The sequence below is a fragment of the Andrographis paniculata genome, unplaced genomic scaffold, assembly GCF_009805555.1.
Source record: "Andrographis paniculata isolate CXL003 unplaced genomic scaffold, ASM980555v1 Contig56END, whole genome shotgun sequence".
Classification (NCBI taxonomy): domain Eukaryota; kingdom Viridiplantae; phylum Streptophyta; class Magnoliopsida; order Lamiales; family Acanthaceae; genus Andrographis; species Andrographis paniculata.
Window position 1 is genome coordinate 1,324,400 of NW_026137591.1, and position 26,785 is coordinate 1,351,184.

General features: G+C 26.7%; 3 protein-coding genes across 3 annotated transcripts; 2 read left to right on the top strand and 1 right to left on the bottom strand.

Annotated features, from left to right (window-relative positions):
• Positions 1–6,640: 6,640 nt before the first annotated feature.
• On the top strand, positions 6,641–11,787 carry LOC127256747 (uncharacterized). Its single transcript, XM_051282908.1, has 3 exons — positions 6,641–6,986; positions 8,584–8,813; positions 11,512–11,787. Exons 1-3 carry the CDS (start codon positions 6,641–6,643, stop codon positions 11,785–11,787), a joined length of 852 nt encoding a protein of 283 aa, XP_051138865.1.
• Positions 11,788–16,238: 4,451 nt separating this feature from the next.
• LOC127256699 (uncharacterized) lies at positions 16,239–18,072 on the top strand. Its single transcript, XM_051282836.1, has 3 exons — positions 16,239–16,610; positions 17,339–17,568; positions 17,701–18,072. The coding sequence occupies exons 1-3, from the start codon at positions 16,253–16,255 to the stop codon at positions 17,977–17,979; spliced, it is 867 nt and encodes a 288-aa protein (XP_051138793.1). The 5' UTR covers positions 16,239–16,252; the 3' UTR covers positions 17,980–18,072.
• A 5,542-nt stretch (positions 18,073–23,614) lies between these two features.
• Positions 23,615–25,571, bottom strand: LOC127256722 (uncharacterized). Its single transcript, XM_051282870.1, has 3 exons — positions 25,214–25,571; positions 24,415–24,644; positions 23,615–23,893 (listed from the first exon to the last, which is right to left on the bottom strand). The coding sequence occupies exons 1-3, from the start codon at positions 25,569–25,571 to the stop codon at positions 23,615–23,617; spliced, it is 867 nt and encodes a 288-aa protein (XP_051138827.1).
• Between the last annotated feature and the right edge of the window lie 1,214 nt (positions 25,572–26,785).

Sequence of the window (26,785 nt, forward strand, 5' to 3'; positions counted from 1 at the left end):
TTTGAATTCCCAAAAGGTTTTTATTATTTATTATATATATATATTTTTAAAAATATCGTATCAAACAATTATTCAAAATTCAAACTTAAACTCCAAATCTACAAATTTTTTTTTACTATTTAATTGTTTCTTTTATTATTTAAAATATGATATATATAACTGTTACTTCATTAATAAATAATAACAAAAAAATAAAATGCTTACAGACCAGTTAAATAATAATAATAGTAATGATAATAATACTCTTTCAGTCCCGCTTAAAGTGTACATTTTGTTATTTTTGTTCGTCTTATAACAACGCATATATTTCTCACTTTAGTAATAATACAAATATTCACGCACGTGTATATATATATACATATATATTTAACATATTTAACATTTATTACTTTTTACATTAAAAGATAAAAGAAAAATATCTTTAAACTAATTTCAATTATCCATTGCAATTAAAATGCTTTTATTTTTTAAATTCCGTATAAAAAGTAAATATATATTTTACGCCGGGATGGAGGGAGTAATGAAATTGTTGTTCTTACACTTGTTCTTACGTGATTAAAATAAATTATACTTCTTTCGTTCCATATATAATGTCACATTTTTTATTTCTATCTGTTCCACGTGTAATGTTATTTTTCTTTTTTGAAAAAAATATACATTTTAATTATATTTTAAAATTTAAAATTTTTGTTAAACTAATTAGTTATTTTAATATTAATATAAAATTATTTGTATTATATTGTAATTAATTTTATTAATATATTTTTAATTATTTATTAATTATATCTCTCTTAAAATCTCGTATTTTCGGTAGTCATGACATGATATCGAAGACGGAACTATATACATACATATATATTTACATATACTTCGCATCGAACACATGTGAGACTTTTCTTTTTTTCTTTTGTATTTTCAAAAAGTATTTGTATGTGGGCCCACAAATTATATATATTACCATTATATTTGTTGGTAATTTTATATATTATGTTGATTTGTTTTTTTGGTAAGTTACAACCGTTCTTCTTTTCGATTTTTTGGTAAGTCTTCATTTTCATGAGTTTTGGCGTGTCGATTAGTTGAGTTAGGTTTTCGGTTGTTTGACCTTGTCGGTTTGGGGTTTTGTTGGATCCGATTGGCAATAATCTTGTTATTGAGTCCATCGTTCACAAATAAATTCTAATTAAATTAAGGAAGTTGTGGCCTTTCCGTAATCATTTTTTTGTATATGCGAATCAGTCCAAAAGAGGCCCAATGCCTCTGAACTTTATACGAATAATGAAGTTATCGATGGTTAACACAATTTTGAACACTTGATTATCTCATGGTTGAAACTACAGTGTATATGTGCATGATTCTATGGCTAAATATGTGCAAAATAAGAACAAACAACACAATTTGTTGACCAAGTTGGTGTTGAAATCTACATTTGAGGATACAAATCCAAGAGTCGTTCAATAAATCAAGCACTAGGTTTTTAAACCATGTAAGATACCAAATAAATCGACCCAATCTATCATCTACCGAAACTTCAATTTGTTTTACAAACACAGACGGACTAGTTATTACTACATCGCAACGACACGAGTTGATCCACATTCAAGTTTTGCGTAATATTGTCTTCATATTGGTCATCTCCTTCCGTTTAAAGTTCTTTTTCTCCTTCTTTTGGATAGTTTCAAAACTCCATTTAAACACCTTTCAACTCTCTGAAGTGAGAAGAGAAAATTTCGCACAAGAATTGTGAGAAACTCACTTGTCTCTCCTCTCACTGTATCTCTATTCAAATATACCTACTACACACACTTTTTACCATTCTGATTTGTGTGTCACTTCGCGGCATGTCCAACGTGATAAATGCCATTCAAACGTCGTGTCACACACCTTTGTCTTCATTTAGATTTTGTCTACATGAGACAGTTCGAATTTTCTCAATCCATCGGGTGTAAAACATTTTTTTTTTTTTTTTTTTTTATGACGTAGAAATCCGTAATGGCTATCCAAAAGTGCACATTAAGTAAGGCCGTAAGCATCTTTTGATAAAGCCAAAGATGACTACTCGGTCAACTTTTTTATTGTGTTGCAGAATTTTCGAATCGTATTAAACACTTTCATAACAAACCAGCCACTTGGTTGTATGCCAAAAATAAAAAGAAAAAAAGATTTTCGTCATTTTTTCAACACAATTAAATTTAAATAAATCATTAAACATCATTAATATCACTTAAAACCTGGAAGGATTATGTTATCAAACAATAACGATTGAAAAGGTTAATCTCCAAAATCGAACACATAGTCTCTAAAAGCAATTAATAATCTGCCCAACCAGGGGTGGACGCAGGTAGCGGCTAGGGGGAGCTGCCCCTCCTCCCCTATCTTACACCTTTATTTTCTTAAATTAAGATATATATATATATATATATATAGAGGGTGGGCGCGATTCGGTTATTTGCAAATATGCAGGTATTTGATAACTGAACCGAATCGAACAAATACCCGAAACAACGAACCGTATTTGAATCGAAAATATTTGTAGTATTTGCAAATAACTCGAACCGAACTTAAATTAAGAAAAAATATATATAAAAAAAATAAAATTCTAATTAAATAAAAAATATTTGCAAATATTTCAAATATCCGAACCGAAACCGAACCGTATATAATTATTAATATAAATTTAAAATATAATATTATAAATACATAAATATATTCGGTTCGGTTAACCGAACCGAAAAAAATATGAGAAACCGAACCGAACCGAAAAAATATCAAATATGCAGTATTTGTATTCGAACCGAATTTGCTCGGTTAACCGAAAATTCGGTTTGATTCAGTTCGGTTCAACGGTTCGACGATTCGGTTCGGTTTTTTTGCCCACCCCTATATATATATATAATATTCATGTATACATAGTATAAAAAAATTAGAATAAATTTAAAGTTTATATTGGGTGTGTTTATTTGAATTTTGAATAATACATTAAATATTTTTTATGTGATATAAATAAATATTATGTGATATTTTAAATATAAAATTAATTTTTAGTAAAAATTAAAAATATTAAAAAATTCCAACGAAAAAGAAACAATCTTCCATAAATGTGTGTTTGGCAATTAGCCGATAGCTTTTAGCTTATTCAATTAGCTGGTTTGACTGTTTGTATTAAAGTATTTGGTAAAATAAATGTTTCATATTAGTCATTTATACGTAAAATGACAATAAAAAAATATTTATATTTTAGCTTTTAAATTTTTTTTAGTTCTGAAAATTTTAAAATTTTTGTTATTAGTTATTTGAATATGTTATAAAATATATATATTTTATTAATTTTAAATTTGAGAAAAATAATATATATTTTAATATGAAATATGAATATTTTTTTATTAAGAATGATGTAAAATATATAAATAATAAAATTTTTGTAAATATATTTATTATATTAATTATTGATTAATTTATTGTATTAATAATTTGTAATAAATTTATTCTATTTTATTTACTTTTAATATAAAAATAAATTAATAATATTTATGTTTTTATTTTTATTTTATTTTAATAAATATATATAGTTTACAAATAAAATTAATTATATAAAAATTAATTAATTTAATATTATAAAAATAAAATTATAATTTAATAAATAATATATTAAAATAATTGATAATTATTGCAATAGAAAATATATTTTTATTTATATGAAATAAATAATAATGTTTTAAAGACAAATAAGAAATAAAAAAAATTAAATTGAAAAAGCTATTTATCAAACACCTTTAAAGTTTTTTTTTTTTTTTTTTTTTCCTTTTTTTAAGTGATTCTTTTTCTAATAAAAAATACTTATGGAGTTTAAACAATACAATAATAAATATTGCAATATGTAGTTGATGTTGTCATAGTTTGTTATTTTGTAAGGTTTTTAAAATATGACATCTCGAATAATAGAATTATCTGATAATAAATAGGTTATGTTATTTTAAAGTTTTTTAAAAATCAGCCTCTCTTTCGTCAAATTTTGGTTCCGCCCAACCAAGAATGTGCTTGAAACGGGTTATCTCCTTATCGGATGCAACAATAAACCCACATCCTATTTCACACATTAATATTTACTCTTTCTGTCCCAGCTAATTTGTCCATTTTAGCTGGGGCAAAGAGTTTTCGGTATGATGTGATTAGTAAGTAATTAAGAAGTGTATTAGTAAAAATAATTACGATATAATAAAAATAATTATAGATTAAAATTAAGATGATTAAATAGTTTAATTAAAATAAAAAATAAAAAATTATAAATTTTAAAATATGATTAAAGTGTATAATTATATTTTCAAAAAAAGAAAAAAGACAATTTACGTGGGACGGACCGATTTGAAGATAGTAAACAAATTAAGTAGGACGGAAGAAGTATAATTTTCTGTGCAATCAAAACCCATAGAACAATTAAATCTAAACCTAAAATCCACAAACAAACCAAATCGCCCAACCGTTTTAACCACAAAAGAGACTTCTTTTTTTTTTTTTTTTTTTTTTTTTTTGTTTTAGTGACGCAAAAACTTTCGATCGCTATTTCTTCGAGCACATTCTGGATAAATTTTCGATTGAATCTAATAGCATACAAACTAGGTCCGACAAGAATTACACCTATGCGAAACATTTGAGGCAAACAAAGCCTGAAGCCGCATATAATCTTTAGGAATGAATTTGTTATAAAAGATAACATACCAACATTATAGAAATAATATTTTAGATTATTATTTAAAATATTGAGAATATATATTAAGTTTTATTCAAAATAAAATTAAAGGTAAATTGTTTTTTAGTTCCGTATCTGACCATTTTATCATTTTAGAACTTTATTTCACCATGTAGATATCACATCAGCGCACGTGCAATATATTTTAGTCCTGTAAATGATTTTCTTTATCATTTTTAGGACATTTAAGTGGACTATGTTTCAAAATAGTCCTGTAAGTAAAATTTTTTCGCTAAAATAGTCCTTCGACGTGGCATCTACGTGGCGATGACATGTCAACCACGTCAGCGCCACGTCAGCAACGGCTGCCAGCATAGCGAGTCCGGCACCGGAGGACCATTTTAGCGAAAAAATTTTACTTACGAAATTATTTTCAGACAGGGTCCACTTAAAGTCCTAAAATGATAAAGTGGGTCAGATACGAGACTAAAAAAACAATTTACTCTAAAATTAATTATCCTAATAAAAAGAGCGTTTTGACAATTAGTTGTTAGTTGATTAGATTAGGTGATTTGACTAATTGATTATATTAGCCATTTGTGTTAAAGTGTTTGGTAAAATAATTGTTTTATATTTGTTGTTATATGTAAAATGAAAGGTAAAAGAACTTTGTATTTTATTTTTGAAAAATTAGTTGTGTTCTTATGGTGTGTAGGATATTTTGTAGTTTTTATTATTTTTTATTGGAAATTATGAAAGTTTTTATTACTTCCTCCGTCCATTTTCTATTATCCTAAAGTATATTTACACGATTTTTTAGGTGTCTGTCTTTTTGTTATATATGGACAAATTTGCCCTTAAGTGTATGGTAGAGATTAAAAGTAATAAATGAATGAAGGGTAAAAATGTAAAATTTTTGTTTAAAAAAGGAAATAGGACAATAATTGTTGGACGTCCCAAATAGGAAAGTAGAACATTAGTTTGTGGACGGAGGGAGTAAAATATTTGTTTTTGTTATTTTAAAAATATTTTGGAAGAATTAATGTATTTTTATTGAAAAATATAAATATATATTTTCATTAGAAATAGTATAAATTTTAAAAGATAAATAATTTGTATATGTATTTATATTAATTTAATGTCTAAATAATTTATTTTTCATTAGATTTATAATTTTAAATAAATTTATTCTATATATTCATCAATAATAAAAAAATAATATGAAAAAAATAATTGATGAGTTTGAAAAAATTTTATTTAAGTTTAGTATTAAAAAAATACATGATATTATATATTTTTTCCTCTATTCGAAAAACATAAAGACCAAAGGGTAGAAACGTGAGATTCAGAAGCAAAAGAAACAAACTAATAGTATATATAAATAAATTAGTAATATTAATATTTTATATTGTCTTTATTTAGAACAAATTAAAAAATTTTACAAATAAAATAATTTATATATAAAAACTAATAATTTAATCAATTTAAATTTATAAAAGTAAATTTATAAATCATTAAAAGAAAAAATATTAAAATAATAAATAAATAAAACAATGAAAAATATATCAATATATGTAAAAAAAAATGAATTATTTCAAGGACAAATAAAAAATAAAATAAAATAAAACAAAACAATTATTTTGGAACACTTCGGCGTTACAAACATTAGCCTTTTGGGATCAGTAAGTTATTTTAAAAAACTAATTTCTAAATACTTAAACTAACTTTTGGATCGACCAACAACTAAAGGCTCTCAAAAATGCCGTTTCTCAAACAACCTTTTAAATCTAATAAGCTCTGCCTAACCTCACTACATTCATTAATGTGTTCATATTTGAACTGTGCATCTATAAATCCTCTCAATATGTACAAAAAAATAAATAACAATTAAATTTCGCAATTACTTTCTTTTTTAAATTTGTGTAATAGTTAAAACTACGGCGACTTTTGTACATGGAAGCTCGAAGTTTGCGTTGTTTAGAGCCATGGTCATGTTTGAATAACAAAGTAGTCTTGGTGACGGGGGCTTCCTCGGGGCTTGGTCGTGATTTTTGCCGTGACTTGGCCCAGGCCGGATGCAAAATTATCGCAGCTGCTCGTAGAGTGCACTTGCTCAATTCTCTTTGTAACGAAATCAATCAATTAAGGCCGGTTGATGAAAATTGTGACCCGATTTGCCGAGCTGTGGCAATAGAGCTCGATATCACATCACCGGGCCAAGTCATTGACGATTGTGTAGCAAAAATTTGGAAGGTATTTGGTCGCGTCGATGTTTTGATAAACAATGCCGGAGTAAGAGGTACCGATTATTATTATTATTATTTATTTTTTTATTTTAAGTTTTAGTGTTTCTTAACCATATTTAAATTAATTAAAAGATTAAAAATAAAATTAATGCATTTATTGACCAAGCTAGGAAAAAACAAAAAATAAAAACTTAGATTACCCAAAGTGGCGGAATTAGCCTCCAAACTTGGGGCTGTTCAATGGGGTCTAATTTTTTTTAACTTTATGTATACCGATGGTTCGGTAGGGTATATAAAAAATATCAAATCATACCGAATATCATACCAAAAATTCAATATATAAAAAAATAGGCATGACAAATGTATATACTACTCCCTTCATTCCACATAATTTGTTTCTATTTTCTATTTTCGTCCGTCCTACATAACTTGTCCTTTCTATTTTTGAAAATATAATTATGTACTTTAATGGCATTTTAAATTTTAAATTTTATAATTTTCTTAATTTTAATTAAACTATTTACTTATCTTAATCTATAATTATTTTTACTAAATAATAATTATTTTTACTAATACACTTCTTAACTACTTACTAATTATACTTTACCTAAATTCCCGTGTCTACAGTAATACACCTATTACATGGGACAAAGGGAGTAATATAGTACCAAAATTTTGATATACCAAATTTTTGGTATGATATTGGTATTATACCATTTCATGTTGAATTACTAAAAATTAAAATAATAATTTTGGTATTACTATACTGAATTATATATTGGTATAAATCGAATGCCAAAATATCAAATTATATACCATTGCCGTATCGAAAAAGATCGGTATATATGATATGATATCGTACAAAATTTTTGATATTTTCGGTAATAAAAAATAAATAAAAATTTTAAAATACCAAAATATTTGATTTACCAAAGTTTTAATAAATTTTAATTATTTTTAACCATATACTCCCTCCGTCCCATATACCGTGTCTGCTACACTGTAGACACGGTATTTATAGGAGGGATGTAATTAGTAGATAATTAAGAATGTATTAGTGAAAATAATTATCCAATAATATAAATAATTATAAATTAAGATTAAGATAACTAATTAGTTTAATTAAAATTTTAAAAAAATAAAATTAAAAAATTTAAAATGAGATTAAAGTGTGTAATCATTTTTCAAAAAAGGAAAGTGACATAGTATGTGGGACGGATAAAAACGGCAACATGAATATGGTACGTGGGACGGAGGGAGTATGACTACAATTTTAAAATTATATGGTAAAAATTAATTATTTTTGACCAAAATATGATTTTTTACCCAACACGAACACTAAAAAATGGCGACTATAAGTTTTCATCTCATCAAAAAATAAAATTTCATTTTGTTTTAAATTTTCTCAAAAAGTTAGATCATGATATCTACTTTAATGGACTAGAATAAAAAACCATATTATCAAACAAACCATGAATTAGTTCTTTAATACTAACTTAATTTAAAATCTTATTTAGTGAAATTATAGGCCATGTTTATTAGAAAACGCTTGTTTTAATTTGTTTCAATCATTCAATGTTGAATCAATAATATATTATGTGCTAATGTGAAAATTTCATAATATGTGAACAAATTTTGTAACATAATTAGGGAAATTGAGATCATCACTCGAGATATCCGACAAAGAATGGAAGCAAATTCTCGACACCAACTTGATGGGTACATGGAAACTATCGAAATGCATAGCATCCCGAATGCATTCCACGGGCCGGGGAGGCTTGATAATCAACATATCGTCGATCACCGGTCTCAATCGTGTGCAATTTCACGGCGGCGTGCCCTATAACTCTTCTAAGTCGGGAATTGACTCCATGACTAGGGTTTGTTGCCTCTTTCTTCGAATATATATATGTTCCTTTTATTTTAGTTTTTCTTATAATTGTCTATCAATACCATGTAGAATTCTTAAGATAACTCGATCATAGGAAGCAAGATCGTTTCTGAATTTTGACGAGTCTAGGGCAAAAAATGAAAAAAAAAAACTCTTTTTTAATATAATTAAATGAACTACAATATATATATTTTTAATATTATACGCATATTAATAAATTTTCTTTTATATATACAAATACACTTTTTTTTGTAAAATAATTCCTAAAAGGGCTAAAAAATTTAGAGTTTGAGTGTAGCCCGTGTCCAGGACCGACCCTGATAGAGAGGTTTATTCACTACAAAAAAAATAATATATTTGTAACGGAATTCCGTCCATAATGTTCACGTAGCTAACGTAATTCAATTTCTAATTCCGTCTCTAATGTCATTAGTAACGGAAAAAGTAAATTTAGAGACAAAAAAGTTTTGTTACAAAAATGATTTTTTCTTGTAGTGATTGTTATTTCGTTCGTAAAAGTATCATATTTATTAAATGATTTTGTGTCCATGTTAATTTGTAGATTGCAATAGTTTGCAATTTTAGTTTTATCATCTAGATGCTATACAACTTGCAAAACCGACGCTTTGTTTATCTATGATTTTTGAATATTTTTCTGAATAATAAAAATTAAAGTTGAGTATTTTATATAATTATATTTTATGAAAAATATATATTAGATGTGATGTTTTTAAAATGGTAGAAAAAATTTATTTATTTATTTATTTATATATATATATAACAATTTTTTATCATTGTATATAAACAGAGCCAAAATTGTGAACTACTCTAATTTGCATTATCAAAATATGGACGTGAAAAAACTATACAACAAAACTAATAATTAGACATATATGTGACAAAATGTATAATTTTATCTTGACTAAGTATGGAGTGATTAAATATGTTTGCTATTGTGTTCGATGTCTTTTTGGCCTAGCAAGAATTATCTTTAACAATTTTCAGTTCATTAAATCAAAATAACTCAATAAATAATCAATTTGAATTGACGTTAGAAAAAAGAAAGAAAGAAAATTGTCCTGTCGCGCGGTCAATATAATATTTCATCTATTTCATGATCACAATTTGATGTAATACAGGTGAATGAATCATTTCTACATGGATTGTGTGATTCACTCTCTTTCGTGTTCTAATGCCCTAAATAATTAGGGGGAATTTTCTTTTATTATCTAATGAAAATAAAATAAGAAAGCAATTAAATTAAGGAAAAACTAGCTATTACGGACATGTTTGGCTCAAGGGATGATGCAGTTATGACGCTTGTGTTTTATCATTATTCAATAAAGTTAGTTCTTATTAAAGTATCAATAAATTGGTTATAGTTATCAACAAGCTCTGACAACCAATTTTTCTTTACAATGTAGGTAATTAAGGTACGACCGTTAACTACCCCTAATTAAGCTAAAAAAGACCTAGGTACACCCATAGGAATTATTGTCTAATCACATTCTAATCTAGAAAGACCCAATTCAAAACAATTATTATCTAAGAGGAGCAATTAGATTTGATTGTCTAACCCCGGGAACGAACTATTCAACTCATTTGTCGCCTATTCAAGTGCGAATACAATTACGGATATCCTACCTAAATTGACTTTAGATTATCAGACTAATTCAAACATCGGTACCAAAATATTCAATCAATCCAACAATCACAAACGTACACAATTATTGATAATAAAAGAGAACTTTTATAAAGAAAAGTAAAAATCTCCAAAACACAAGAACCAAAACATTATCCCCTCTCAAACAGAAAAGTATCGCTCCATAATCAAATAACAAAGAACAATCAAGAAAGATAAAATCATAGTGGGAGGGAAAATCTTTTCTGTCGATTTGCTCCTGCGCAATCTATGATTATATCAGTCTCGTCTCCTGCTCTTGTGCGTATATGCTCTGGCTGTTCTCCCCCTCTTTTTTCTGCATGTGATCCTCTCCTTTTATTTATTTTTTTTGCCCTAATTATTTTGTAGTTGAGCTTTTGAGCCTTTAATTAAATTTTTATGTCATGAGCTAGGTGGTGCAAATCTGAAAATTTCTTTACTTTTTCTACCAATTACACCAAATTTGATATTTGCCCTATGCATACAGCAAATAAACAATACGCATATAAATTAGGTAAAATTCAATCAAATATCGCATATAATATGAACATTTAACGCATGCGATTTCTAGCTATAAAAAATCTTCTTGATTTTCTTCTCTTCTTTCCTTTAGGTTTGTGCATTAAGGCTTTATTCTTTTACCTAAACTTTTTAACATATTTTCAAAAAAATGAATATACTACACACATTTATTATTTTTATATTACTTACTTAATTTCTTATATCTTACATAAAAATATTCTTTTAAAACAAAACACAATAAATTTGTGGTGTTAATCTCACTGGAAAATTAAAATTATCTACGTAATCGTCTAAAGGAAAAGGGAAATTTAATTCAAATATATTTTTCTTCGATTCTTTCGGCTTTTATTCTAGTTTATGTAATTGGACTAATTTTAATTTTCTCTTTTCGTTTATTTCTTATTATCTTTTTAAATTCACAATGATATATATCTCAATTACTTCGAATTTAAGGATGAATCACTTTTAAATATATCTCAATTATTACGCGAAATGTTAACAGGCTATGGCGCTAGAATTGGGACAATACAACATCCGAGTGAATGGAATAGCTCCCGGATTGTTCCTGTCCGAGATCACCGAAGCTCTTTTCAAACAAGATGCGTTGGATGTAATAAAGAAAGGTATCCCGATGGGTTTCACTTGTTCAACAAATCCAGCATTGACATCACTCGTGCGCTACTTAATTCACGAATCCTCCAATTATGTTACGGGAAATATATTCATCGTGGATGGGGGTATAAGCCTACCCGGACTTCCGATTTTTTCTTCACTCTGAAAAAATGATGTCGAATGAATTCGCATTTATCGCTTTCACATTAAGATATATCAATAAGATGTTTTTCTTGATAGATTGTCTCAATCTTGTTCTTTTTTTAAGTTGAAGAGATATGATTTTACTTTAGTTTGTTCACTTTCAATTCTTACCATTCCCTATAGGGATATTTGTTAATATAAATATATATACATATATATATATATATATATTTTCACGTAGTATTTGAATAATAATAAATAATAAATAATTTTATAACATTTTCACAATTCTCCATAATTAACAACATAAACTTCTAAAATTTCTAAATACTAAAAGAATACAACTTCCAAAACATGATTTGGATTTGGTGAGAATTCAATTGTCGTAACCATGTGCTAACAAGTAACAAGAAAGTAATACTACTATTTTTTTTTCTTAAAAAAAAAACAAAAATAAAAAAGTACAAACAAAAAAATATTGTCGAACAAAATAATTATTGATGTTCTTTACTAGCATTATTGTCGCTTGAACTCTTTTCCGACGGCTTATTGATCACTCGTTGAGTAGGGGCCATGCATGCGTGGGCGCACGTGAAATAACAGAAATGACATAATAAATGATAAAAGTAATAATTGAGTATAAGTGAACGATATTATTTTTGTAATTTTCTAATATATTCTTAGGAACACATATTCCCTTTAATTTTATTACATTATTTAAAATTAGGTATATATACCTGTTGTGATTTCGTGCAACGCATCTGAATCGATTGATTCCAAATCTCAATCTTTGATTTAGTGGATTTGCAGTATTGGGATTAGGTAAGGTTTAACATATTTTGTGCATAATTTTCAGTCATTCAATTCAATACTTAGATAAATTTATATTACTCGCTCCATCCTATATACCGTGTCCGCTACACTGTAAACACGGTATTTTAAAAGGGGTATAATTAGTAGATAATTAAAAATGTATTAATAAAAATAATTATCTTATAATATAAATAATTATAAATTAAGATTAATATAACTAATTAGTTTAATTAACATTAAAAAAATAAATTAAAAAGTTTAAAATGAGATGGAATGTGGGACGGATATAAACGGCAACGTGGACATGGTATGTGGGACAGATAGAGTATAATTTAGTAGTTCAACAGTATATATATATTGATGACGTGGGAATCCGCAGCCGCTACCTGAAAGTGCGCACTGGGTAAACCTCCGGCCGAACCTAATACCCTGCAAACCAGGCTCGACGGGAAAGTCACACTAGATAGTTGATTATTTAGATAGTTGATATGTTTTATAAGTGGATTATATATATATGTTTTTATGAGTAAGAACCCGCCGCTCTATTGGAAGCACTCCAGCTAAATCTTCAGTCCAATTTAATAGTCTGCAAATTAGACCGGCAAAATAAGTCACACTAGACAAGACTTGGAAGCGTCGGGATTAATAATTTTCTTAGATGATTGTCTGGTGGTCCGTTGGAGATATTAGTTGGAGTTTGATTTTATTAGTTTGAAATAAGATGATGTTTGATTAATAATTGGATTATGATATAACATACTACCTCCGTCCGGCTCTAAGAGTCTGATTTAATTTTTGCGTATTGCTATTTGAATATTAATTATTATATAAAAATGTAGTATAAATTAAGACAAAATGACAAAAATACTCATATTAGTGTCTTATAATACTATTATAATGACATATATGCAAAAAATTATACAAATGTAAGAATATTTTTAATGTTAAGTACAATAACGCAAAATGTAAATGAGACCCTTATAGTCGTACGAAGGGAGTATATTTTATTAGAAATAAATTCAATATCTTTTGAATTATTTAAAAATATATATATTCGACATGAATGTTATTTTTATAAAAAATAAAATTTTATATAATACAAATACATAAATATATATATTTTATAAAAAATATTGAGTTTTAAATAAATATATACATATATTTATTTATTTAGTAAAGAAATAGAAATGATAGATTATAAATAGTTTTATCTTGAAATTTTTGGAAAACGACTCAAATTTTTAAAAGTACTATAGTGTCAAAGGCCAACTTAATAACCAAACGGATCCTTAGGCTCCGATTGTCTGTCTTGTTTGAATTTTAAAGTTGAATTTAAATAGTAAAATTTTAAATTTCAAGAATTATTAATAGAATTTTTTTTAATGTAATATTTTGTCCGTTATTCAAATTTATATTCATTTTCATTTTTGATTGTCATAAAAAATATTCTTATTTTTTTTAAGTACAAAATCATTTTACTTTTGTATTATTTTTTACTATAAAAGAAAAAATTAACAATTATTAATCACTTTTATTAAAATTCATGTTCGATCGAATGATCACACATTTGTGTGACGGAGAGAGTATAAAAAATAGATATTTTATTTCATATTTTTAGAAATTTCTTTCTTCTATAAATAGTCAAACCCTGAACAAAAACTTATAAATAAATAGCTTTAAAAAGTTTTCTTGTACCACTAAAATTTCAATTTCAAATTAATTCACAAAACAATTAATTCAATCATTATGTTTAAATAAAGCATTTCTTAATCATTATGCCAACTAGATAATGAATTATTTCAGATTATATAACTGGCAATTAAGATATTTTCTTTTATGTTCAACTTGTTAGAAGGAAAACAATAGCTAGCTAGGTTGGTTGATTCCCGTAAAATATATATTCCCGTAAAATATATATAAAGAAATGATGTATTTTCTTCATCTGATTCTAAATGTCTCATTTATCTTTTACATCATTATATTTAATATTAAAAATATCATTATATTTGTATAATGTTTTGCATAAATGTCAATATAATAGTAGTATAAGACACTAATAGAATAATTTTTGCCATTTTTTTTGATTTGTACCACGTTTTCATATAATAATTAATATTCAAAGATTAAAACGCAAAAAATAAATGAAACCCTTAGAGCCGAATGGAGGTAGTATATTTTTAGAAGGTTGAACTTTTAAATGAGACAATCAATTACATCACATAACACATTTTATCTATAAATACTCAGATGTATTCTCTCGCAAATCAATACAAAAAAAAATAATGAAAATACTTGGTTTGACTACTCAAACGTAGATCAATATGAACGAACCGAATTACCAAATTATGGTTTTTTCTTTTATCTTGATTTTCACAATTTTTTTTTATGACGTGGGAATCCGAAATCGCTATTCGAAAGTGCGCACCGGATAAATCCCCAGTTGAACCTAATACTCTGCAAGCCAGATTAATTTTTACAATTTTACATGATGGAAGATTGACATTAGCTTGCAGGAGCATGCATTTTTGCATCATTTAACTCGTATTATAATTCAATACGAATTTTTATAATCTTTAAATAAATAACAATTATCCAAATGACTTGAGGTTCGAGAGTGTCTTTTTATCATTTTTTTTAATTTTTCATATTTTTACCATTTATCAAAATTTTTCTTTTAAAATACATTAAATCAAATATTTATTTTTTATTTTTTACATTATACTAAAAATTTATTTTATATTCAAAATATCACACTATAAATTTATTTAAATTCAAAATTTTTACAATTCAAATGTAAAAAAATTAAATAAAAAAATCCGAACCCCAAACAAACAGATATATCATTTACCTTTTGGTTAAATATTACAGTTTAATATATGTCAGTTGTAAATATAATACACAATACATATTTTATCGAAAGTTCAAAAAATAAGAAAACCATATAATTACTAATATATTCTTATTCAATTTGGATTGTTGGAATCTTTAAACCTACAACAAACCAATATTTTATGTGGATTTTTTTTTTTTTGGTTTTTTTTTTTTTTTTTAAGTAACAGTATTTTTAAGTGATATTGTATTAGAATAAATAGTATAGATAGCCAAAAATTGAGATCAATAAAAATAGAGTCCTTTATGTGTTTGGTTTGTATATATTTATTATTGTTTGTATTTATTTATTTATTATTGAAGAATTTAGAGAATAAAACCGTAGAAAATTTTTTTTAAAAAAAAAATTGTAAAAAGTGTGTGATTTAACTTAGGCATGCTAAGAACATTTGGGATTTATTTGTTGCATTTTATTTTGATATCGATAACTTAATTTTGTATAGCAAATAATTACACATAAAATAGCAATTATATTAATTATATGTCGAATACACAAAACTCAGATTCATATTATAATTATTGTGTATGACATATTCGGCAATTTATTTTCAAACTTATTTATTTTATCATCATTAAATAAACTAATTAATTAACTATTTCAAGAAAATATTTATCTTTGATATGATCATTGACAATTTGGCATCGTGTTCAACGTGTTAAAGGTCTTTCTCATTTTATTTATTTATTTATTTATTTTTTTGCAATGTATATTTTGGAAATTTGGATGCATATTTAAGTAAGTCTTCTTTACTCCAAAAACTTAGATGAAAGTACAGGCTGAGGTTATGGCAACTCAAAGCCGAGCCGACAACATATTGGAGCCATGGCTTGAGCCGAACAAGATTGTCATGGTGACCGGCGCGTCGTCGGGGCTCGGTTGGGAGTTCTGTCTCGACTTAGCCGAAGCAGGTTGTCGAATCATAGCTGCAGCCCGGCGCATCGACCGCCTTCACTTACTTTGCAATCGAATAAATGAAAAGTTTCCAGTCACTTCCCCGACCGAGCCGAGCCAGATTCAACATAGAGCCATGGCGATGGAGTTTGACATAGCTACGACGGAGAAAAATATCGAATCTTGTATAAACAAGGCTTGGGACTTGTTTGGAAGAATCGATGTTTTGATCAACAATGCCGGCGCAAGAGGTAATATAATTTGAATCCTGAAAACTTTCGGCGTGTTTGTTTGGAAAAATTGCAAAAAATATTCCACAAGTATACTCCATTATCACTTTTGTCCTATATTTATCTCGCTGGTAAAATATATCTTACATATTTGCAAAAGTTGTTATTTCTATCATTTGACCCGTGTGAAAGTCACGCTCAACAAAAGGAAAGAAATAACAATTTTGTAAACATATAGGATATATTTTGTCAACGAGATAAATACATGACAAAAAATGATAATGGGATATACGTGTGAGATATATTTTGCAATTTTCTCGTGTTCATTTAGTATTTATAGTTTTAAGTATTTTTATTATAATGCATAGAGAATTATATATGAAAGTAATATAGAAAATGATATTTTATACCTTTTTATCGACTTTTATTGTTATGTGTATATATATTGTATATTATACATTATATTTTTCGGGTAATATTGTTAAGAAGTAGTGGAGCAATATAACATTAAGAGTTTGTTCTTGTGTGATTTCAAACTGAAATCACCGGTATTTTATTCTGTACAGTTTCAAATAAAAATACATAATTTGTTTATTTTTTTATAAATTAAACATCACATCAAAATATTATTTAAATAAAAACTCAAATTAATTCTTCATTTCAAATTAATTCAAACCACAACCTAACAAACCCTAAGTGAATACGTTATTTTTTATTTTATATATACATTTTCTTTTTTGACGAGGAAGAGCGCTTGCACAAGCCGTTAGATCTATCACAAGACGAATGGGACAAGATTATTCGAACTAACCTAACCGGGACGTGGTTAGTATCAAATTACGTGTGTCAACATATGCGCGAAGCTCGCCAAGGAGGGTGCGTTATCAATATCGCGACCCTTGGTGGGCTAAATCGCGTAATATTTCCCGGCGGAGATGCCTACGCCGCTTCTAAGACCGGCGTGAACACAATCACTAAGGTTAGTTTCATTGTTGCAACAAATATTTATCGAAAAGGGTCCAACTATATATGGCTACACGCGATATTATAATTGTTTCATGTTAAGATTTGCTCGATTCATGAATAACGCCGTTGTTGTCGGGGTGTGCAGATAATGGCCAAGGAGCTCGGACCGTACAACATTAGGGTAAATGCGATTGCTCCCGGATTGTTTAAATCAGAGATAACTGGTAAGCTGATGGAGAAACGGGAGCTTGTGACTGCACTGTCGAAAGTTCTCCCGTTGGGCTCTTTTGGGACGGTTAATTCAGCGTTGGGACCGCTTGTGAGATATTTAATTGGCGAGTCGTCTCAATATGTGACCGGTAATGTTTTCATCATCGATGCCGGTCTCAGTTTAGCCGGTGTTCCCATTTTTTCATCCCTTTAAAGGCAAGCCTTCACGAGGGAAATGGGAATTCTTATTATTATTGTTTTGTATTTTAATTCAAAATATTTACTGGATATAGAGCTGTTAACGATCCGAGTCGAGCTAAATTTTAAGTGTTTGTTAATGTTCGCGAACAAGGCTCGTGTTCGTTTGTTAAGTTTTCGAGCTCGTTCGTAGTATTCGAGCTCGGCTCGTTAAGAATTTTTGTTGTTTGAGCTTGTGTTCGACTCATTTAGGCTCGATTAAGCTCGTTCGAGCTCGTTTGTCTTATTTTTTAAAATTTTTATATAAACTATAAAAAAAAATTAAAATTATTTTATTTATATATTTTAAATTAATATTTATATATTTATAAATTATAATTTTATATGTATATATAATATTTATAATAAATATATCATTTAAACAAACGTTCGCGAACAAAGCTCGGACTCGTTCGTTAATCAAACGAGCCTGTTTATATTGTTCGGCTCGGTTCGTTAACATTCGCGAACAAGCTTTGACTGAGCCGAATCGAACAGCCGAGTTCACGAACGACTCGGTTCTTTTAAAAGCTCTGACTAGATATGATATTTTATATAGAAAAATAGTATATATATAATTTTTTGCTTTTATATACTCACGATTGTATTAGAATAATTATATGATGTGATATAAATAGATGTTGATTTGATTTTTTTTAGTGTAAAATTAATTTTTAATATAATATAAAAAATAAAAAATAAATATTTAATTTAATAGTTTTTTTTGGGAAAAATAATAAATAGTAAAATTTTGTGTTCAATACTCTTTACCATAAATTTGTTGGCCAAAAATTATCTTGGTCCAATCTAAGCCACATCAAATTGCGAATAGTCCGATTAAGGCTTTATAAATGGATCGTTGGATATGTGAATATCCAATATATTTTATCTGTCTCAATTAAAAATATTCTTTAACTATTTTTATTTGTCTTATTCAAAAGTATATTTTTGTTATTTTAATAAAAATAACAATACATAAATATCAAAATATCTTTTGATTTTTACCAAAATTACAAATATATAATTTGTGTATATATAGTCAAAGAATAAAAATATTAAAATTTATTTAAATATTTATTTATTAATAAAATATTATTATTTTTAATCTGCTACACAACTCTGAAAAAATACTTTGAAGTGGAGTATTATTCTTAATAATTTAATATTTACAATCTTCAATTAAATATAATTATAAATTATATCATATATAATTTATGACGTGTCGTATATAATTTAAATATATATTATGAATAAATGATAACATTTAATTATAAATTTAATTTTTAAGTTTTTTTATTATCAATATAAATATTATTTTTATCATATAATTGTATTTATTTAGATTAACATAATTTATTTATTGATAAAAAAGAAATTATGCAAAATATCTCTACAGCATAAAATAAAATAAAATAAGACTGGCTCGCGCGGCCCAGCACAATTTGAAAGTGGGCTATGCCTGGGCCTGAGTATTTAGGCCTCATTTTACTTGGCAAAGATTGATAAAATAGGGTGGCCCATCTAGAATAGGATTAAAATTTAATTATAATACTCCCTCCGTCCCACGTAATTTGTCCCTATTTTCTATTTTCGTCGGTCCCACATAACTTGTCCTTTCTATTTTTGAAAATATAATTATGCACTTTAATCTCATTTTAAATTTTATAATTTTCTTAATTTTAATTAAATTATTTAGTTATCTTAATCTTAATCTATAATTATTTTTACTAAATAATAATTATTTTTACTAATACACTTCTTAATTACTTACTAATTATACTTTACCTAAGTTCTCGTGTCTACAGTAATACACCTATATTACATGGGACAGAGAGAATAATAAATAAATGATGAAAAGTGTTATTTTTTTTAAAAAAAATGAAATTTTTATTGAATTTGATTTATTCAACAATATATTTTCTTGTAAAAAGTAAATAATCAATAAATTTTGATATAAAGATTTCATACACATAATAATAACTGAAACATCTGAGTAGCTAAAGGAAGGGAAATCAACCGAGACCCCGTTAATAGCGGAGGTGATTGAGTGAGTCTTCCGGATATGATAATAATAATAATAATAATAATAATAATAATAATAAATATTGAATATGGAATTATTCACTGTGCAAATATTATAAAATAAATAATTCAATATATTATTATAGATAATTAATAAACAATTAAAAAAGATACTCAGTAAAATTCAAATTAATTTTTTAATATAATACTTTCTCCGTCCGCCTCAAATATTCTTATATTTACTTTTGCGTTAAATATATTTAACATTAAATATTCTTATATTTTTATAATTGTTTATACAAATATCATTCTATTAGTATTATAAGATATTAATGGATTTTTTTTGCAATTTTTTCTTAATTTATATTACTTTTTGATATAATAATTAATATTCAAATATCAATACCCAAAAAGTAAATGAGACTCTTACAACCGAACGGAGGTAGTATAATATATATATATATATAGCCGTAATGGAGAGTATACTTTTCTGTTCAGCTACAAAGTATATATTTCATTTTTGTGCAAAACTTTAAAAATAGTGGAAAAGTAATTGTGTTTTTGTTTTTTAGTGTAACAGTAATGATATGATAGTAAAAGTAGAAATATTTATAGAAAAAAGTAAAATCAATAGTTACTAAAATCACTAGGGGTTGGACTTGTGACCGTGAGGTCATGGGTTCAAACCTCCGACGCTTCAGGTCACTTGCCACAGATGGTTTACCTAGTGTAACTTTCCGGTCAGGCCTGGTTTACAGGATAAACAAAAAGTAGAAAAGTTTGAAAGTGATATATTGTGTTGATACGGAAATTTGAAATTAATAGAAAATGATATTTGCTTTAAAAGATTTTTAATTTTTTTTTAATAATAAATAAATAAATAAAATTAAATTTCGTATATCCATATAGAATGTATGAATAAGCTAGTGGATTAAAATAAGGATATAATTTTTTATTTCTCCCTATATATTATTTTTAAATATAATAAAAAATAAAAACGTTGTGCAAAACAATTGAGGTATAATTATTTATCATATATATTATTTATTATTTTGTTTGAATTTGCTAGATTTATTAATTACTTATGTTTTCTTTTTAAATATTTATTTATCCAATTTATTTTTTAATATTAAAATACTAAACAAACACATTTTAGTTATAATTTTTGAAACATGATAACATATATTGTAATATAATTTAATTCAGAGTTCAAGCCGAACAACTGTATTGAAAAATCTTATATTGTATAAAAATATATTTTTATTTGATTAAGTTAACTGATATTTTTTTCTCTATGACTTTTATGTATTATTTGGGATGATTAAGATGGTGATTTGCTAAGCGAAAAAATGCAAATAGAAACGGATTATTTTTGTCGGAATTTTATAATAATAGACAGTGGCGGAATTATGCGGGGGGCTAGGAGGGTCAACTGAACCCAGTTCTTAAAATATATATGTTTTTTATATAAAAGTTAATAAAATTATATATTTTATAGTAATTTATCCCTCTTAATTTTTTATTTTTTAATGTAAAAAATCATAAAAATTTTATCCGTTTGTTGATTTATACTTTTAGTCTTTAAATTTTATTTTTTATAGTAAAAAAATATTAAATTTTATGTAATTTTATTGATATTTTTCTAAAACATTTAATTTTTTTAATTTTTTATCGAGGTGTACTATGAATAAAAAAAAAAACAACAATATTGAATCGATAAAAAAAAATCAATTTTTTGCGCCCGAATTTTTATTGCTGGTTATATCACTGATAATAGATATTTAAAGTTTAAGAATACTTGCCCTATAATCTTGAAAAAAAAAAAAACAATTAATTTCTACTTATTCGTACGTGATCCATAACATTGTTCCCATTGTGAATGACTTCCGAACGAAATTGAAACTCACAATTACCAATTACGAAGATAATGCAAAACGTAAAAAATGCGCCTAGACTTTGAAAATGGCAAAGAATATGTTAGTTTTAAATTACTTACCTATTTCTTAATAGTAAATCACACGGTGTATTTTCATCCAGTTCGTGTAGATTTCTTTTTTTAATATGTTTTATTATGTTATATATATTTTCCATTTGAATTCCTTGAGACAGCACCGGAAGCTATTTGTAGCTACTTTTTGTCCGCAATAAAATTAGAGTATGATTTTTACTTCGCGAAAGATATACTTACGTCAAAAATATATTTATTTGTGAATATAGTATGCCAAAGGAAATATATCCAATTCAATTATTTTTGTTGTAATAGACTATCATCTTCAAATACAATTTCTGAAACTTAATAGTGAAAAAAAAAAAAGAAAAAAAAATCTTATATTTTACAAAATAAAATATAATATCTTTTTATTTGAATGAATTAATAGAAAAACAATTCAACACCTATTTATATACGTCCAACCTCTTTATGAACCATGGAAATTGAATGGCTATGATCAATAAGCAAGAAATTTTAGAACTATTTAAAATGTATAGATGATCTCAATGAGTTTTTTAAATTTTCTAAATAATTATATTTGCATTTGATTGTTGACGTGTTTGGTTTTTTATTTTGATTTTGAATAAATTAAATTTAATATTTTATTAGAAAAAATCATATTATTTTTATAAAAATATTAATTGTTACATTGTAAAATATTTTTAATATATGAAAATTTTATTGTTATTTTATTATTTTGATAAGAATGGAGGGTCGAAGCTTGTAGCAGGCAAGACCTGAAGAACTTATTTGTTGTGTGTTTAATATTTTATACTGTTAAGTTAAATTAATTTTTAAATATTTTTTTATTTATAAAAAATCTACATATTAAAAAACAATATTAAATAAATTAAAATTTAATATATAAATTATATTAAAATGATTTTTTAATTTATTTTTTTCATGCATAGCATGAGTATTATGCTAGAAAATAAAAACAATTATAAATATTGAAATTTATGATAATTAGAAATTTTAATATAAATATAATAATTTATATATATATTTTTTATTTTGAGATATAAGTTGTTAATTTATTATGTTATGTATTTTGGTATATACCGTAATGCCTATAATAAGATAAAGTTTGTATCGAATACTCTTTCCGTCTAAAAATAACGATGAAAAATAATGTGCTTTATGTTGTTGGTAGGAGCAAATTAATTTTTATTAAAAAAAAAAGTTATAAATTTACTAAGTGTGTCATTCTATGACGATCTTAATTATGATTGAGAAGGTCGAAAAATATATATATATATATACTTGAATAATTATCAAGTTGAATAAATTCAATACGATCATTAATTTAAATATTTTCTATTACTTTTAATACATATTAGCTAAGTCTTGAGTTTATATCAAAATTATAGTCTAACGAATCAAGCTCAAGCTCGAATTCATTTTATTAATGAAGTCAATTACTTGAACTAACCTCGACGAAGGTTCAAATTGAGGTCAAAAAATGAAACGGTTGATTCAACTCGACTCAAATAACAACTCTAGACTCGGAAAAATCTCAAACCAACCCTATAAATACAATCTTGACTACACTAAGACAACATTTTATTTTCAAACATCCCTTTCTAAGTAAGGATTGGCTTTAAAGAGATGAAAAAATAGGGACACCGGTTAAAGTGAGACCGGCATCGACAATGAAAACATTTCCGGTCACATATTGAGACGACTCGCCAATTAAATATCTCACAAGCGGTCCCAACGCTGAATTAACTGTCCCAAAAGAGCCCAAGGGGAGAACTTTCGACAATGCAGTCGCAAGCCCCCGTTTCTCCATCAGCTTACCAGTTATTTCCGATTCAAACAATCCGGGAGCAATCGCATTTACTCTAATGTTGTACGGTCCAAGCTCCCTTGCCATTATCTGTACAATCCAACCACGGCGATATTCGTAAACCAACTAATCTATAAAAGTTATTTTGGTGGAGAAGGTATTGTACTAAGTTGTTGACAATATTAGTACTCCCTCCGTCACATTTCAATTGACTCATATTTATTTTTTGGTTTTTCCCATTTCAATTGATACGTTTTTATTTTTCGTAAAATTTACTAAGTCGAAATATATACTTAACAAATATAAATATAATTAACTTCATAATATATAACATCATGCATAATATAGTTTTCACTGAACATCTCTTTATTTTTATTTTTCTGAATAAATAAATATTTTTATTTACATTTAAAACTCTTTTATATTTTTGTAAAATTAATTTATCTTAATTATAAATAAATAAATAAATATATTTTTATTTATTTATATTCTTTAAAATTTTATTCTTTACAAAACGTGTCTTCTGCACCAAAATAACTTTTATAGGGTAATGAAAAATCTCAGCATGGAAGACATAAATAATATTGTCTAGCAACATCGACGAAACTAACCTTGGTGACTGCATTGATGGCGGTCTTAGAAGCAGCGTAGGCATCTCCACCAGGAAATATCACGCGATTGAGGCCGACAAGGGAGATGATATTGATAATGCATCCTCCTCGATGAGCATCGCGCATATGTCGACACACATACTTGGATACTAACCACGTCCCGGTTTGGTTAGTTCGAATAATCTTGTCCCATTCCTCTTGCGATAGATCTAACGGCGCATGTATGCGTTCTTTCTTGCCAAAAAGGAAATACATGACAAATGCAATGTTTTCGGCATTTAAATTATCATTGAAGCTACCCAAGAAAATTAAGTGATCCGCGAATAGGAGAAAAAACAATCTTTATCTAATTAGCTACAATATTTTTAACTATGAAATTTTTTTGTTGTTATGTGTCTTTTAATAACAAACATAAATTTCATCGCTAAAAATAAAGTATATACTACAAAATTAATTTCGTTCGATAAATTTTTTTTGCTAGGGTTTTAGCTACAAAATTATTTTTTATTGCTAAAATCATTTGAAAATCACACATATTTTGTTGTTAAAATTCTTTTGTTATAAATTTTATTTTTATAACAGAAGAGCTTTAGCTGCGAAATCATATTTGCTAGCTATATCTCTTTACTTAATTTTCATGCAAAAAAATTTATTTTTTGTTACGGAAGTCATATTTGTCGCCAAAGACCTTTACTACGCGGCATAGGTGTCACATAAATATTTTTACTACAAATTCATTATCTTTTGTTACAAAATTTTTTGCAACTAAATTTCAACTTTTCTGTACGGGCTATTTTACCTCTTACACCGGCATTGTTGATCAAAACATCAATTCTTCCAAACAAGTCCCAAGCCTTGTTTACGGAAGCTTCGATATTTGGCTCGTTTGTAGCGATGTCAAACTCCACCGCGACGGCTCTTTCTTGAATTTGGCTCGGCCCAGCCGAGGAAGTGATTGGAAACTTTTCATTGATCTGATTGCATAGTAAGTGAAGGGGATCGATGCGCCGTGCTGCAGCTATGATTCGACATCCGGCTTTGGCTAAGTCGAGACAGAACTCCCAACCGAGTCCCGATGATGCGCCGGTCACCATGACGATTTTGTTCGGCTCAAGCCGCGGCTCCAAGTTGTTGTCGGCTCGTGGTTGAGTTCCCATAATATTTAGCAGGTGCTTTGATCTGAGGTTGTGAGTAAGTATGCATATATATATATATATACACATGTATACAGTGACGAAACTAGCATCTAAATCCTGGGGGACAAAATGTTATAATTTATTTAATATTTAATTAATAAATTTAAATAAATAATAATAACATAATTATATATGAATTTAGATAATTTTGGGGGGACAAATTGTATATAAATACATAAAAAAAATTAATATTTTTAAGCCCTAGTGTAGTTCCGTACCTGTATATATGTATAAATATATATTTTTTATTGGCGGCTGTTACAGTGATGAATTATTTTATTTAACATTGTGTTGATAGCAGAGAGATTGTCGATAGACAATATATGATTTTAATTACAACAATATGTGATGACAATTTATATTTTATGGGGATATTGCACTGATCTTTTGTGTTGAGATTAGTAATACGTGAGGTGAATTGACTAATAATATGTTTGTTGTCTATCACAGGGATAAATAAAAATTAATTATTTTTAGAGTTCGATTTTTATTTTTTTTATTAACGGTGAATTATTATAATTTTTAGAAAATAATATATTATTTTTTTCTACAAAACTTTATATTCAATTAATTGGTATTCAAACGGCAAATAAACAAAACATAAAATGATTAAATTTAAATTAGTTTTTTTTGTTAAGAATATATATAATATAAACAACATTTAGCTTCAGAGTTTGATGAGATTCGGCATATCAAACTGCTATAAATTGTGCTTGATGGTTGATGAATATGTTGAACTTACACGTACACAATTATTATTAGAGTAAATTGATTTTTTTACTCCCGTAAATAAACTCCTTTATCATTTTAGTTTTGTAACGGGAGTATGTCGCAAACTAATCCTGTAAGTAGAAAAATTTTGCAATTTTAGTCATCCGGCGCTGGAGATACTTACGTGGCACTCGCGTAGCTTGCCGGAGGACACGTGTTCACCAGGTTAGCAACATCTGGCGGACACGTGGATATATATTATTTTTTTGAAATTTTTAATTTTCAAAACTTTTTTCGAAATTTTTTAGTTTTTACAAAAAAAGACAAAATAACTAAATTAAAACTTAAAAAAGAAAAAAAAAAATCCACGTGTTCGGCGTGTGCCGTTGACCTAGCGGACATGTGTTCTCCAGAGAGCCACGCGGATGCCACGTAGGCATCCCGACATTGGAGGACTAAAAGTG

What these genes read in the sequence shown, in the direction of transcription:
- LOC127256747 (XM_051282908.1), top strand. Translation starts at nt 6,641, where the DNA reads ATGGAAGCTCGAAGTTTGCGTTGTTTAGAGCCATGGTCATGTTTGAAT. An exon ending in AAACAATGCCGGAGTAAGAG is followed by an intron (nt 6,987 to 8,583) that starts GTACCGATTATT and finishes TAACATAATTAG; the next exon opens with GGAAATTGAGATCATCACTC. An exon ending in GAATTGACTCCATGACTAGG is followed by an intron (nt 8,814 to 11,511) that starts GTTTGTTGCCTC and finishes AAATGTTAACAG; the next exon opens with GCTATGGCGCTAGAATTGGG.
- LOC127256699 (XM_051282836.1), top strand. Translation starts at nt 16,253, where the DNA reads ATGGCAACTCAAAGCCGAGCCGACAACATATTGGAGCCATGGCTTGAG. An exon ending in CAACAATGCCGGCGCAAGAG is followed by an intron (nt 16,611 to 17,338) that starts GTAATATAATTT and finishes TTGACGAGGAAG; the next exon opens with AGCGCTTGCACAAGCCGTTA. An exon ending in GCGTGAACACAATCACTAAG is followed by an intron (nt 17,569 to 17,700) that starts GTTAGTTTCATT and finishes CGGGGTGTGCAG; the next exon opens with ATAATGGCCAAGGAGCTCGG.
- LOC127256722 (XM_051282870.1), bottom strand. Translation starts at nt 25,571, where the DNA reads ATGGGAACTCAACCACGAGCCGACAACAACTTGGAGCCGCGGCTTGAG. An exon ending in CAACAATGCCGGTGTAAGAG is followed by an intron (nt 24,645 to 25,213) that starts GTAAAATAGCCC and finishes TTGGCAAGAAAG; the next exon opens with AACGCATACATGCGCCGTTA. An exon ending in CCATCAATGCAGTCACCAAG is followed by an intron (nt 23,894 to 24,414) that starts GTTAGTTTCGTC and finishes TGGATTGTACAG; the next exon opens with ATAATGGCAAGGGAGCTTGG.